The sequence below is a fragment of the Eriocheir sinensis genome, chromosome 47, assembly GCF_024679095.1.
Source record: "Eriocheir sinensis breed Jianghai 21 chromosome 47, ASM2467909v1, whole genome shotgun sequence".
Lineage (NCBI taxonomy): Eukaryota > Metazoa > Arthropoda > Malacostraca > Decapoda > Varunidae > Eriocheir > Eriocheir sinensis.
The window spans coordinates 12,297,091-12,311,972 of NC_066555.1; the positions used below are offsets into that span (position 1 = coordinate 12,297,091).

The 14,882-nt window shown below is 40.3% G+C and overlaps 1 protein-coding gene across 1 annotated transcript; it reads left to right on the plus strand.

Moving 5' to 3' along the window:
* Positions 1 to 202: 202 nt before the first annotated feature.
* Positions 203 to 6,882, plus strand: LOC126981174 (uncharacterized). Its single transcript, XM_050831891.1, has 3 exons — positions 203 to 681; positions 1,909 to 2,590; positions 6,859 to 6,882. The coding sequence occupies exons 1-3, from the start codon at positions 389 to 391 to the stop codon at positions 6,880 to 6,882; spliced, it is 999 nt and encodes a 332-aa protein (XP_050687848.1). The 5' UTR covers positions 203 to 388.
* The last annotated feature ends 8,000 nt before the right edge of the window (positions 6,883 to 14,882 follow it).

Consider the following 14,882-nt stretch of genomic DNA (forward strand, 5'->3'; position numbering starts at 1 on the left):
TAGTCCAAATGTTTTATGGAGGAATTGTAGCATTGGGTATAAATACTTTGTGGACCATCAGTCAAATATGTACTGCCGAAAATAAACGAGGAGTGTTGCAAAGAATCAAGACGTTTTCCGAAGAAAAAAATGATGTTTTCTTGAAAACAATTTGTCCAAATGTCATCAAACTTCCAGATTTTTAAAATTACAACATAACAATAAGGCCCCGAGCACACTAGCCACTCTGTGGCACCACAAGTGGCCGCGCAAAGTGGCGGGCCAGAGCACACTAGCCACTTTTTAGAGCCACAAGTTGCGACCACATGTGGCGACCACATGTGGTTATGTTTTGAATACCCGGCCACATTTGGTCGCCACATCGATATCACTACATCTCAGTTTCAGCATGGACTCTGAGGAAGAGGCACTGTCACTGCTTATACTTCTGCGACGTCGCCGCCGCCGTCGTCGGAGAGCGCTATGGATGCACCCAATTACTGCTTCGAGATTGACCCACGGACAGTTTTACATGATAATGAGTGACTTAAGAGCAGATGATGATAAATTTTTTGACTACTTTAGGATGACCCAGGAAAGTTTCAACGAACTCTTGGCCATAATTGGCCCCCACATTCGCAAAGACAGTATACACCTAAGGAAGAGCATTCCAGCTGAGGAGAGACTTGCCATGACATTAAGGTATGTAAATAATACAATTATTTTTAGTGAGTTTATTAAACTGTATTTCAATGAAACTGTACTGCAATACAAAGCTATATTTCCTTTCCTATATCACTAAGATTATGAATGCTTCCAATGATAATATTTGTGTTGTCACTTCAGTGTTTTGTTCACAAATTACTCATGACTGAATCATCCGACCATGGGGATAGCGCTGGTGTTTCAGATAGTTGTGCAGGTGATGGTGTACAGGGTAGTACGGGTTGGCTTTGAGGTACTGTTGATTGTGCATGCATGATGCTAGGAGCGAAATTGTGTGATGTATGACTCGCATGTGAATATGGACTTGGGACGGTTTGTTGATATGATGTAAAATACAGATGATTTGGATGTTGTTTATACCTCTTGATCACATTCATGATTTCAAGCTTAGCATCGAACTTGACACTCTCAGGAATACTCTTGAAGTCAGGCACCAGACCAAGAAGGAAATCTCTATCATGATCGTGAGGGACGCTTGCTTTCTTAGCTAAAGCTTCCAGAATAATCTTTTCATCTGATTGTACAGTTGATTTCTTCCTTTTTACATTAGAAGTGGAAGGTGCAGGCTCTCCTGGGTTTTCTCGTTCATCTCCCTGCACTGTAGTATCCTCGACACTTTCAGCTGCATGTGGTTTTGTTGCGCAAATTTCTTGAAGAAAAGACAGCTGTTTGAAGTACAAATATTCCTTCCTCCCACTTCCTGCGCCAGATCCCGATTTTTCTTTCTTCGACAATGTCAGTTCTCTTCTATAGGAGTCCCTCAAACTCTTCCATTTCCGTTGTAGATCTGTAGCTGTAAGAAGATGTAAAGATTAGTTATAAAGTTATTAGTCTACACACTAGCTTCATCAAAAATAACTACATGAATAAAATTTCAATGATAGCACAACGTTTTCTCATGTATTATTATTTTTCGGGTTAAATTAAAGTCGCGTCAAAATCTGAGTGAAATGAGTTTCATGTTATAATATGTAACATCCTCTAGCGCAAGTAGTCCTATGCACTAGGTAGCCATACTTGCTATAAATAGCAGAACATTTCTTTAGAAGTGGATATATCTCATTAACGGCTAATTTGCGGCAGAAATACCATAGAAGAAAGGTGTCTTAGAATTGTCTGAAGTATAAGAAAAACGATGTTATAGTCCGCTATCGAATATTGGGTAGTTCTATAAATTTACCGATTTTTAAATGTTCTTTTCAGGTTCTTAGCAACAGGGTGTTCCTCTTCTGAACTACATTACACTTTCCGGTGTGGGAAGTCCACCGCTAGAGGGATCGTGCAAGAAGTGTGCAAGGCGATAAGGGAGTATCTACACGACCTATGTTTCCCAGAATTAACAAAGCAAGAATGGCTGAAAATTGAAGAAGGCTTTCGTTGTGAAGCACACTTTCCAAACTGCATAGGCGCCATCGATGGCAAGCATGTGAGGCTCATTAAACCAACGGGCAGTGCTTCTAACTACTTTTGTTACAAGAAGTATTTTTCAATGGTGTTGTTAGCTGTATGTGACGCAAACTACAGGTTTACTTTTATAGATGTCGGTTCTTATGGTAAAGCATCAGACTCCTCAATCTACAAAAACAGTAACCTCTACAAAAAAATGCAGCAAAATACACTGAACATTCCTAGCGATAAACCAGTGTCAACGAATGGGGACCCACTTCCCTTCGTTTTCGTTGGCGACGAAGCTTTTGGCCTCTCTACTCACATGCTACGCCCGTATGGGGGAAAAAATCTCCAACACAAAAATAAAATTTTTAATTATCGCTTATCAAGAGCGAGGCGATACATCGAAAGTGCATTTGGCATTCTCACAAATAAATGGCGCATATTTCATAGACCACTGGATTTACATGTTGAGAATGCCGAAAACATTATCAGAGCATGTTGCACTTTTCACAACTTTGTAAGAGAAAGGGATGGTGTACATTTTGAAAACACACTGAATGTTGTAGGTCTGACTGATGGTGATGGTGCAATACAAGCAGGATGCCCTCGATCCGCTATAACAATAAGAGAAAAGTTCTCGGACTACTTTTCCAGCATAGGATCAGTGTCGTGGCAGGATAGAATGATTGGGAACAGAGTGTAGGGCAAGTCAATGTGTGACATAGTAAAGGATGTAATGTGTTACAAACTTTTTTCTAAATTATTTCTTGTGTCACTTATGTATTAAATATACATTATTATACATTATTATACAGCTATGTATGAAATACTAGACGTATAATATCAAATATTGTGAATATAAATATATGAAATGTCATACTTACTTGCTTTGTTTTTTCCTTGGCAATCCAACTCATTGAAGTTGGGTACGAATATAGAGCACAATTCCTCCCATGCCTTTGCTTTCAAAATTTTGTTGCTGTATTCCTTGAGGCGCACGTCCCAAATCGCTAGCCTATCTTCTATTTCAATAATAAATCGCTCTGTGTCAAAGCCGAATGAAGCCATGGCAGGTACAGCCCGGAGTACAAGTTTGTCAAGTCACACTCTGCAGACAATAACAAATGGTATTTAAAATAATAATGAATAATTACCTCTGAATTCAGTAATAAATAGTAATATAAAACAAACAAAAATCGGTAACTAAAGATTTTTTTCTATTTAATGACTATTTAATCACCATTTGGGGGAAATTCCGTTATCATTATGAACTAGCTGAAGTACAACTGATCTCAGTCAAAGATGGGATCATTTGTAGCCCACACGATAATCACGAATGACCTCAACTTAGTTTGTGAAGCATATATAAACGCTTTTGATGTCATAAAACATACCCGTATGTGAACGAAGTATTCCTTTTGATGTCTGCAATTAATTGCGAAACAGAAAATATTATATAATTTATCTTAGGTCACTGGCAGCCAGGGTTGGCAATGATTAAATCAAATTGATTTAATCAAACGATTAAATAATATATTTTTTTACAACAAAAAAAAAATTTTTTTTGTTTTTTTTTGGCTAAAAATATTCCATAAGTTAAATGATGTGCTTCAAAGATGGTAAAGTAAAATAACCTATTCATGTGCAATGATTCATTTATTCTCTTTAAGGTATATACTAAAAAAAAAAAATCCTACATTATTATAAATTTATAAGTAGGAACTGACAACTAAGATGAATTAATCCTTGAAATCAATATTTAAAGTTTTGAACTCTTGATAAACTTATTGCACTTGGTAAAGTCTTGTTGCCTTTCCTCCAACACTGAGGGAATTTTATAAAGTGAGATTTGTAAGCTTTGGTCTGCCAGCTGAGCTGCAGGTCATAACATTAACCCTTTGAATCTCACTTCGTATGTCTCTGGTAAAGCAAATAAAGCAACAGGACATGAACAAGCATATACTGTAGATGCCACTGAGCTGGTAATCTCACAAAAGTAAAGTGCAGAGGCATTGACTGTGACTGACCAACTAACTGGTGGAAAATACATGTACTGTACTGAGTTTAGTGAGTTCTCTTGCTCTAATGTTGCCAACTTGCCATATGTTTCTTATTAGGTAAAAAATCGGCCTCCTTTAGTCTGTACTAACTTGGCAGGCAATGTATCATAATAATAACCAAGGTTAGCAACTAAACAGTAACAGAATAAAAGTAGATATTCTTCTGTACAGTAATAATATGCTGTCATGTAAATGACAACTTCAGGCAACTATATCTGTCCTAAACCTGGTATTGTACCAACTATAAACAAGTATTGAACAAGTATGTATCTGGATCCTTGACTGTGCTCAAACTTACAGGCCCTAAACTTAAAGTAACCTATGGAGACTTTCAAATCACTCAGCAGTATATATATATATATATATATATATATATATATATATATATATATATATATATATATATATATATATATATATATATATATATTAAAAAAAATAAAAGTCAAATAAATAAATAAAAATCAAATAAATTAAAGAAATAAAAGAAATAAATTTTATTTTTATTTTATTAAAAAAAATCACCAATCCTACTGGCAGTCGATGCATGGGAATATGGAGTGGTCGATGCACACTGCGTGATTGTAGGCAAAACACATCTTGGTATATTGTATCCCCCTTCCTAGTACACAGTAGACATGTATTTAGTTTTTTTTTTTTTTTTTTCAGAGATAGAGGCACATGCTAGGCTATGGAAGTGGATGTTGATTTCGAATGTCCCTAATCAACATGGCTGTGGACTTCATGACTGTAGAGAGGCCCATACGTTCGTCTGTCTATATCAGTATCAACTATGATGCCTAACTCCTCATGTAATAACCTCTAGTTATCGCTGGTTCCCCCGTATATTACAAGTTGTCATTGTAAATCATTTATAGGGTGCTACCTCCTGCATTTGCAATTCCATTGAAGAGACAGAGCAGCTAACGTCTCGCTTTCCTCCTGCATGATTAGCTCGTTCTAAAAAAAAAAACAAGATATCCACAAGTTGTTCTCTGTACTGGGGCTCCAACATCTCTGTCTCGGTAATGAGTTCAGATTTTGTTTCATTAAAAATTATGGTCACAATGGAAATATGCCCTAAGTGTATAGTCACTTATTTCCTTAACCAGGTGTAGTTTCTCTCCCCATGCGCACATTAGTAAACTAAATGGGAGCATACTCCTGGGAGAGCGTCACTTCAATCAATCGACGGCCATACTGCCGCCGCAGCTCCCGAGCAAGCTCCCACGCAGATGTCCTATCCATCGCAAGTTCCTCCCAGCAGGATCGACTGATTTATTCCATGTATTATTTTCGTGGGAATCCCCTTGGTCTCATTCATTCAGGATTGTCTCGTAAATAAATAACTGTGTGAGCAGGATCGACGTCTGGGAGGCGCGCCACGTGCCCATATATCCGGAGTTAACGTTCACGGATTATGCTGGTAACAGACCTCGATCCAGTTTCAAGGAGTAGTTGCTGGTTCGACACGAACTCATTGCAGCGTTACCCCATGATTCTCCGAAGGTACTTTGTAGCAAAGGCATCAACACGCCTCTCCAAGTCATTATTCAGTGCCCATGCCTCACAACCATACAGTAAGACAGGAAGCACAAGCGACTTAAAGATTCGAATCTTTGTCTGCATTCATAGATATCGACAATTCCATATACTCGTATTAAGGGAGTCCATAAAACCGTGGGCCAGGCCAATCCGTCCAGTGACTTCCTGTTGAGACCCACCGTTGTTATGTACTAGGCTACAAAGGTATGTGAAGCTTTTGGTGACTTTGACATCCTCACCACATGCATCGACAGACTGAACTGTGTCATCCAGCAAGTATCCAAACGACTGTACCTTGGATTTTGGCCCCGGAGACTTCCAGTCCCAGAGGCTTCACCTCCTCATGCAGCACTTCGAGAGCCATCACCAGGACCTCCAGCGATTGTGAGAAATACAGCATAGTCAGCAAAAACAAATCAGTTACCTTGCTATTGTCAACAAACACTCCGAAACGACTTTGCTCAGCAACTTTGCCTAATACCCATTACCCAGTCCATGCAAGTGCTGAAAATTGATGAAGCAAGGACGCACCCCTGCCTCTCTCCTGAATTAACAAAGAAGAAGTTATGAAAATACTGAAGAGGCACGCTTCTCCCTCACTTCACAACACTCAGTCCCAGAGCAAAGGTCAGTCATCAGATCAGTAATTATCGTAGCAAGAATCCCACGGATCCGCGGAATATCCTAGAGTGCCACATGATGCACTGTCAAAAACTTTTTTGAGATCGACATAGGCTGCAAGCAGCCCCTATCGAAATTCACGTCAGCGTTCCACGAGGAGGCAAAGTGCTAGGATCCGGTCAACTGTTAACTTGCCGGGCTTGAATCCGGATTGCTAATGTCTGAAATTTAACAGATGAGATCGGATGCGCATCAACAGCAGATGAGCGAACACCTTGCCCGGAACACTAATCAGTGTGATACAATGGAAATTGTTGCAGGACTGTCGGTCCCCTTTCCTTTTCCAAATAGGGACAACCAACCCCCTTTTCCAGTCAAGAGGAATGACACCTGACTGCCATACGGCAAACAGCACCGCATGCAAAGAATGGATCGTGGATTCACCCCTACCTTTCAACATATATGCGCTGATATTACATATCCCAGCTGCCTTTCCACCTTTCAATTTCCTCACAGCCTCTCTCACTTCCGCAAGAGAGTGTGGGGTTTCGTCTTTTGATGGATCAGCAGCCGCCATCTGCAACCCCGCCAGAGAGAGCTGTCAGCTTGGGGGCTCTGCTGTTTGTAATTGCCCAAAGTACTCGACCCTACGAACCCTGTACCCATCCGTATCTGATATTATCTGCTCATCAGCCGTTCTAAGATTACTCATCTGAGAGGTGGATTTGCAGCGCAGGTTCCTCAGAGCTCGAAAGGCAGGTCTAAGATCGTTTGCATTTAGATAACCCTCGACATCCTTATCGAGACCTCTACCGTATCCCTCCCGCCCACTCGGAGAGCCCGATGGAGATTAACCACGGGGATGGCTCGTCAAGTCCGTGTCTCGTCTGCACCACCCTGGTGGCCCCCAAGAGGAGAGGGTGGGTTTGTTCAGGGCAGGGAAGCTCTCCTGCCACGACCACACGGACATTGCACGAATTTCATTTAGCTATGCATGGGTGGCGCAACTTAGCACACTGTCCCTCTCAAAAAATATCGTCACACACTGCAGCCATTGATAAAGTTTACACCTGCAGCACGGTGTGGGTGTGACAAGCAGACTATATTTAGCTGGGGTGGAAAAAAACACCGTTACCTCTGTAGGTAGGAGCACACGCACACAAACATTTTTTTTCTATTTACAGGAATCAACAAGCACATGGAATATTAATCGCAAAGATAAAAATGCTACAAAGCAGATAAACACTTATTTTCTTACGAGAAAGAGTCAAATACACCAATAAAAGTTACACCCCCCCCCCCCCACACACACACACATGCACGCGTGCAAGCCTCTGTAATAGATAAATAGATCCATTGAAATGTTTACGATGAAAAGTAGCGCGAAGAATAGGAGCAGTAGGAAGAAGAGGAAGAGTCGAAGGGGGTGGAGGAGTAATAGGAGGAGGAGATGGAGGAAGAGGGAGAAGTGTATGAGGGTTACGAAAATATAAAAGATTATGGGGTACGGAAAAGTAAGAAGACCGAGAGGGAACATAGACATAAATAGTGGAAAAAAAGAAAAATAAGATAACGGATATTATAACGAAAAATACGATGAGGCAAAAACGGAGGAGAAGGGAAGAATGGTGTACTGTGGACGTGATACATGGTAAAGATATATTTTCAAATGTAGGAAGTGGATGAAAATGGCAAGGAAAAAAAGCAAAAGGGGAGGAGGAGGAGGAGAGCAGGATGTTTAAGAATACACTATTTTTTTATGCCCGTGTATCCATCTGCATCTTTTATGGAGAAAGTTCACCTATAAAAGTTTGGCTACGTGAGGCGTGCAAGAGAGAGAGAGAGAGAGAGAGAGAGAGAGAGAGACTATTGAGCAGAAAATCCCATACAGGAAAAGACAAAGAGACAGGTAGAAAGGGAGACAGACCTACACACACATTCAGTCCGTGAGGCCGTGGCAATTATCAAACCTGACTGCAAGGTAATCAGTGACAACCCCGGCGCGAACACCTGCCGGGGACACACCTGGGAAGCCTTGCAAATTGGCCAGGTGATCCAAGACGAGATGGATGCTGAGGAAGAGCCTTTAATCAAACCGTCCTGGCGTCATGAAGGAGGAGGAGGAAGAGGTGGAAGTGGAGGTGGAGGAGGAGCAGGAGGAGGAGGGGGAGGAAAAGTTGAAGGAAGAGAAGGGAGAGGAGGAAGAGGGGAAGTTGAAGGAAGAGGATGGAGAGGAGGAAGAGGACAAGGCGGAGGAGGAGGAGAAAGAGGGGTCAGAAGACGGGAAGGAGAAGGAATACATAGGAATACATAGGAAAAACAATATCAGAAGACCTGGAGGTCTATATCGAGGGTGGCTGTTTACTACCGGTACTACTAGTAATCTACGTGTGATAGAACAGGATAGAATAGATGAAGACCCTCCCCACCAACCTCTCCCTCCGGCAACGTGCCGGCAGGAAATATAAAAAAACACCATGTGCCTTTAAGGAAGAAAGGGACATGGAAACTTTACAGTAAAGAGTTAAATAAGAGGTAATTACTACTCTTAACTTACGCTACTGGTGACCAAAAGAGTAGGAATACACTACAGTCGTGATGTAGTTAATTCTTAAAAACATTATAAAAGCTAGTATTCTAAAAGTTACTTTCTTTACATCGGCTTCGTAAGACTAGTTACTAGATTCTAAACGAGTAAAAATCCTTTTAATTGGACTCCTCACGATGGGGTGAGATGTAGTTTCAGGGTTTACAAGGAGAGGCTTGATCCTCGTTTATCTTCGGTACGGGTGTACACTCCAGCACCCTGTCAACATAACTGTTCCCACACCTCACTCATCAGAGTCGTCTTCTCCAATGAATCCTTTGATAGCCTTTTTCAATTTTGCTTCGATTCTCTTTCGACCAGCTTCACTCCAATGTACTCCGTCACCAGCTAAATCTACAATTTCAGGTTGTTGAAAGGAATGTTGTGTACATTAAGTTTTTGTTTTCTTTACTCTGTTGTTAACTTACGGTACTTGTAATCTAAGCTGTGGGGGAAAATAATGTCTTCAGGTTGTATTCGAGCTGCAGTCTGCCTGAAACATACGAAAAAGAGTCAGTAAAATCTTATATCCCTGAAATACTTATCCAATGAAGACTTGAAGCTATTGATACTATGTGCGCTAACTACCGACAGTGGGAGTCTATTTCAGTGATCGACGACTCTACTATTGAAATAAGTTCTGCGCACCAATGTGTAACATCGGTTTCCCTCTAACTTCTTACCATTGTTGAGTGTTATTGTGTTGGTGTCTCTTTGAAATAGACTATATGGGTTAATGTTTTCGAATCTATTAAGGATTTTGAACACTTCAATTAAGTCACCTCTCACTCTTCGTTTTTTTAAGGAAAACAAATCTAAACGATTTAAACGCTCGTCATACTGCAACTTACGGAGCGCTGGAATTTGTTTGGTTGCTCGTCGCTGTATCTTTTCCAGCAAAACTTGACATTTGATATAATTCGGTGACCAGAACTGAACGGCGTATTCTAGGTGTGGTCTTACAAATGTTGAATATAATAATTTCATAAGTTAATCAAAGTTTCTGGAGATTAATCCTAACATCATATTGGCTTTTTTTACTTCGCTGAGGTCATGTCCTTGAATCTGATATTTAAAGTTAGGATTCTTTTCATCTATGTGCATTACTTTACATTTATCTATGTTGAAACACATTTGCCATTTTTCGCTCCAGTCGGCAAGTCTTATTAAGTCTGATTGAATATTCTCGCAATTTTTACTGTTCGTAGCCATACCTCCTAATTTGTTGTCGTCGGCGAATTTGGCTACTTTTGATAGGATATCAGTCTCTAAATCGTTCACGTAAATTATGAAAAGTGTTGGCCTCAGGACCGAACCTTGGGGCATGCCACTGGTTACGGGTTGCCAATCGGATGCTTCACCATTAAGAACTACACGCTGTTCTCTATCTGTGAGCCAGTCATGAATCCACGCACACAGATGGTCACTAATACCGTGGGAACGCAGTTTTGAAATAAGCCTAACATGGGGAACTTTATCAAACGCTTTCTGAAAGTCTAGGTAAATTACGGCATACGGGGCTCTGGCGTCCCAACTTGAATAAACGTCGTTGAAAAAAAGTTAATAAGTTGGTAAGGCACGATCGATTACTACGTGCTGATTATCAGTTATCAAATCATTTGTTTCGAAGAAAGTGATCACTTTATCCCTGGTTATTTTTTCGAATAGTTTAATTAGGACTAAAGTAAGGCTGGCTGTTTTTTATTTCCTTTTCTTAAAGATCGGGGTAACATTGGCTCTTTTCCACGCAAGGGGTACGCTTGCCTGTACTAATGACTTGAACATTAACGTTATGAATAATTCTAGCTGTTTACTACATTCTCTTTACACGCGAGGAGATAAATTGTCGGGTCCCGGAGATGTATTTGGATCTATTTTTTGCAGGTACGCACGCACTTCAATGATATCAATTTCAGTCAACGCAAGCTTATGTTCTTCAGGGTCTTGAAAAATAGTCCTCGGTGCTGGGATCGATTTCATGTTCTCTTTTGTGAATACGCTACTAAAGGTTGAATTTAGGACCGACGCCATGCCTTAATCATCACTAATCGTGTCGCCATTTACTAATAAAAGACCGATATTTTTTTTCTTTTTTTGTTTCTTATGTATGTGAAAAATAAAATGGGATTTTTCTTAGCATCAAGTAATATTTCCATCTCATACTCGCGTTTCTGTTTTCTGATTTTCCTTTCGCATTTTCTCTTGATATTGATATAATTATTATGATCCTGTGAATTGTGTGCCAGTTTATATTTCTTATACAGTTTTCTTTTTTCGACGATGATTTTCTGGAGGAAATTGGTCATCCACAACGGCTTGTGGCTCTCTGTCCTTCGTGGCTAAAGTGGGATGAATTTATTTACGCTCGCTGTGATTTGTGCAGTAAAACGATTATGCATTTCTTGAACGCTGACGTTATTGAGCAAATGATTCCAATTATCTTCTTAGATCCGTAAAATTCGCTTTACTATAGTTAGGTATTAAGAGTGAGTTTTCTCGTGCTTTTGTTTCAATATTTAAAACACATCTAATTATGTTCTGGTCGATGCTTGCAAATGGTTCGCCGACCTAACAGGCATTTATGAGATGGCTGGCGGTCGTGAAGACTAAATCAAGAATGTTGTTTCCGCGTGTCGGCGTGGTAACTGTTTGATAGAGAAATGTGTCTTGCGCAAAATTTATTGATCTAAATCCTTCTCTGTCGCCAGAGAGTGCAGACCAGTTAACGGAGGGGTTATTGAAGTCACCGCATATTATTGCATTTCTGTTTCTGATAACTTTATTTATCTCTGCGTAGATATTTCCATCAATATTCTTCATTTGATTTAGGAGGTCGGTAAATTACTCCCAGAACATACTTTGCATTATTGATCGTTGCTTGTACATACAATGAATCATAAGCCTCTGTCTCGGCTGTGTTAAGCTGAATGACTTATAAACAAGAGGAAATTACTACCATAAACTTATGCTACTGCAGGCTGGCGACCTAAGCTGTGGGGGGAACTATTAACACGTCAAATCTTCAGGTTGGAGCCGTGCTGATATGTGTCTGAAACATATGAAAAAGGGTCAGTAAAATCCTATATCTCTGAAGTACTTATCTAATGAAGACTTGAAGTTAGTTATACTCTTTGAGCTAATTACTGACGGCGGGAGTCTAATCCAGTAACCGACGACTCTATTATTGAAATAAATCGTGTCCTTTTCACTTCATACTGTTTCTGCGTGTTATTGTGTTGTGGTCTCTCTGAAATAGACTGTCTGGGTTAATGTTTTCGAACATATCAAGGATTTTGAACACTTCGATTAAGTCTCCTCTTACTCTTAGCTTTTTTAAGGAAAACATATCCAATCGCATTAAACGCTCGTCATACGGTAAGTTACGGAACGCGGGAATTTGTTTGGTTGCTCGTCTCTGTATCCTTTCTAGCAAATCTTGATCTTTAATATAATTCGGGGACCAGAACTGGACGATGTATTCTAGGTGTAGCCTTACAAACGCTGAATATAATCTCTTCATAAGTTTGGATGATTTATAATCAAAGTTTCTTGAGATTAATCCTATCATATTGGCTTTTTTACTCACCGCTGTACATTGATCGCTCATTTTAAGAGCGTTACTGATAATGACACAAATATATTTTTCGTGTTTTGCCTCGCTGAGCTCATGTCCTTGAATCTGATATTTAAAAGTCGGGTTGTTGTCACCAATGTGCATAACTTTACATTTATCTCCGTTGAAACACATTTGCCACTTGTCGCTTCAATCGGCAAGTCTTATTATCATTGAATATTCTCGCAATTTTTAATGTGTGTTACCGTGCGTCCTAATTTGGAGTCGTCGTCGAATTTAGCTACTTTTGATAGTATATCAATCTCTAAATCGTTTACATAAACTATGAATAGTATTGGCCCCAAGACCGATATTTGGGGCACGCCACTGGTTACGAGTTGCCAATCGTATGCTTCACCATTGAGAACAACACGCTATTGTCTATCTGTGAGCCAATCTTGAATCCAAGCTGGGTAACTTTCTGAAAGTGATGGTAAATTATGTCATACGGGGCTCGGGCGTCCCAGCTGGAGTATACGTCATTCAAGAAAATTAATAAGTTGGTGAGTCAAGATCGGTTACTTCTACATCCGTGCTGATTATCAGTTATCAAATCATTTGCTTCAAGGAAAGTCATCACTTTATCCCTGATAGTTTTTTCGAATGATTTAATTAGGGCTGACGTAAAACTAACAGGACGATAATCAATGGCTTAGTTTTTATCACCTTTTTTTAAAGATGGGATACACTGGCTCTTTTTCCACGCAATGGGCACGCTTGCCTGTGCTAATGACCTGCTGAACATTAACGTTAGCGGTAACTCTAGCTGTTGGCTACATTCTTTAAAAACGCGAGGAGATACATTGTCGGGACCTGGAGACTTATTTGGATTTATTATATACAGGTACGCACGCTCTTCACTGATATCAATTTCGGTCAACATAAGCTTACGTTCGTCAGGGCCTTGGACAATATTTATCGGAGCGGGGATCGATGTCATGTTCTCTTTTACGAATACGCTACTGAACGTTGAGTTTAGGATCAACGCCATAACTTTGTCATCGTTAATTGTGTCGCCATTTTCTAATAGTGGGCCAATAGTGTTTTTAAGTTTATTTTTGGTTCTTATGTAACTGAAAAATAACCAAGGATTTTTCTTAACCTCAAGTGATATTTCCATCTCATACTCGCGTTTGTTTGTTTTTCTTTCTTTTCGCACTCTCTCTTGATGTTGATATAATTAGTATGGTCCTGAGAATTTTGTGCCGGTTTATATTTCTTATACCGTTTTCTTTTCTCGATAATGATTTTCTGTAGGAAATTCTTCATCCACAACGGCTTGTGGTTTTCTGCCCTTAGTGGCTTAAGTGGAATGGATTTATTGACGCTCGCTGTGATCCGTGAAGTGAAACGGTTATACATTTATTGGACGCTGACTTTATTGAACAAACGGTTCCTACTCTCTCTCTCTCTCTCTCTCTCTCTCTCTCTCTCTCTCTCTCTCTCTCTCTCTTGAATAGGCTACTCATATCTCGTGCGGTATATCAGCGTTCAAGTAAAAACAAAGACAGATGAAAAGATGGAGAATAAAGACAAAGATGAAAAAAAAAAAAAAAAAACACCTCCCCCACTATTCGTTGGGTGGCCATTCTCTGGTTCGACTATGTCAATCATGTCATATTCACTGATGCCGTTTCAAAATTAAGTGCGCGCGGGAATCCTGGATATGAGGTGCTACGTGGCGCACGTTTCGACCACCAGTAGCCAGCAGTGAAGTCACGAGTCAGTGCCTTTGTATTTACGTATTTAAATAGTTGTTATATTCATGGGGTTGGTGTATTCAGTGCTGTAAAAAATAAAATAAAAAATACCGACGAAAAAATACCGGTATAGCGGTATACCGATATGATAAAAAACCGTTACCGGCATACCGAAGTGGTGCTGATACCGGTAATACCGAAACTAAAATACCGGTACTCCGGTATACCGGATACCAGTGCACATCCCTACGCGCCGCTCTTACCGTCATCAGTCGTTTACCAGCTGCGCGGGATGGTTGCGTAGCGGCAACTCATGTTAGCACGTAGTAGCTCTTCCCCGTCCCCGCCAAGTCACCACCCAGTCAACCAAGTCCTCGCTGTGTCACTAATACGTCAAGCCGGTCCGCACTATGTCAGCAAACGGTCACCACCCACCATATCTAATTATAACAAGTCTGGTCACTTCCCGCGAAAATATCGTCGGGCCCGCGCATGACGTCAAGTTGTCTTCAAAGGCTGGGTCCGTTGCGTGGGCCGTGGAGGCGAGTCAGTCTCAGCGTTGCCATATACCCAGAGAAGTCTGGATTTCTTTAGAATTTTGTAGCTAATGCCAGAATTAAAGAATTTTGACGAATATATCCAGATTTTTTTTCATGCTT

What these genes read in the sequence shown, in the direction of transcription:
- LOC126981174 (XM_050831891.1), top strand. Translation starts at nt 389, where the DNA reads ATGGACTCTGAGGAAGAGGCACTGTCACTGCTTATACTTCTGCGACGT. An exon ending in AGACTTGCCATGACATTAAG is followed by an intron (nt 682 to 1,908) that starts GTATGTAAATAA and finishes TGTTCTTTTCAG; the next exon opens with GTTCTTAGCAACAGGGTGTT. An exon ending in ATGCCGAAAACATTATCAGA is followed by an intron (nt 2,591 to 6,858) that starts GCATGTTGCACT and finishes CACTTCCGCAAG; the next exon opens with AGAGTGTGGGGTTTCGTCTT.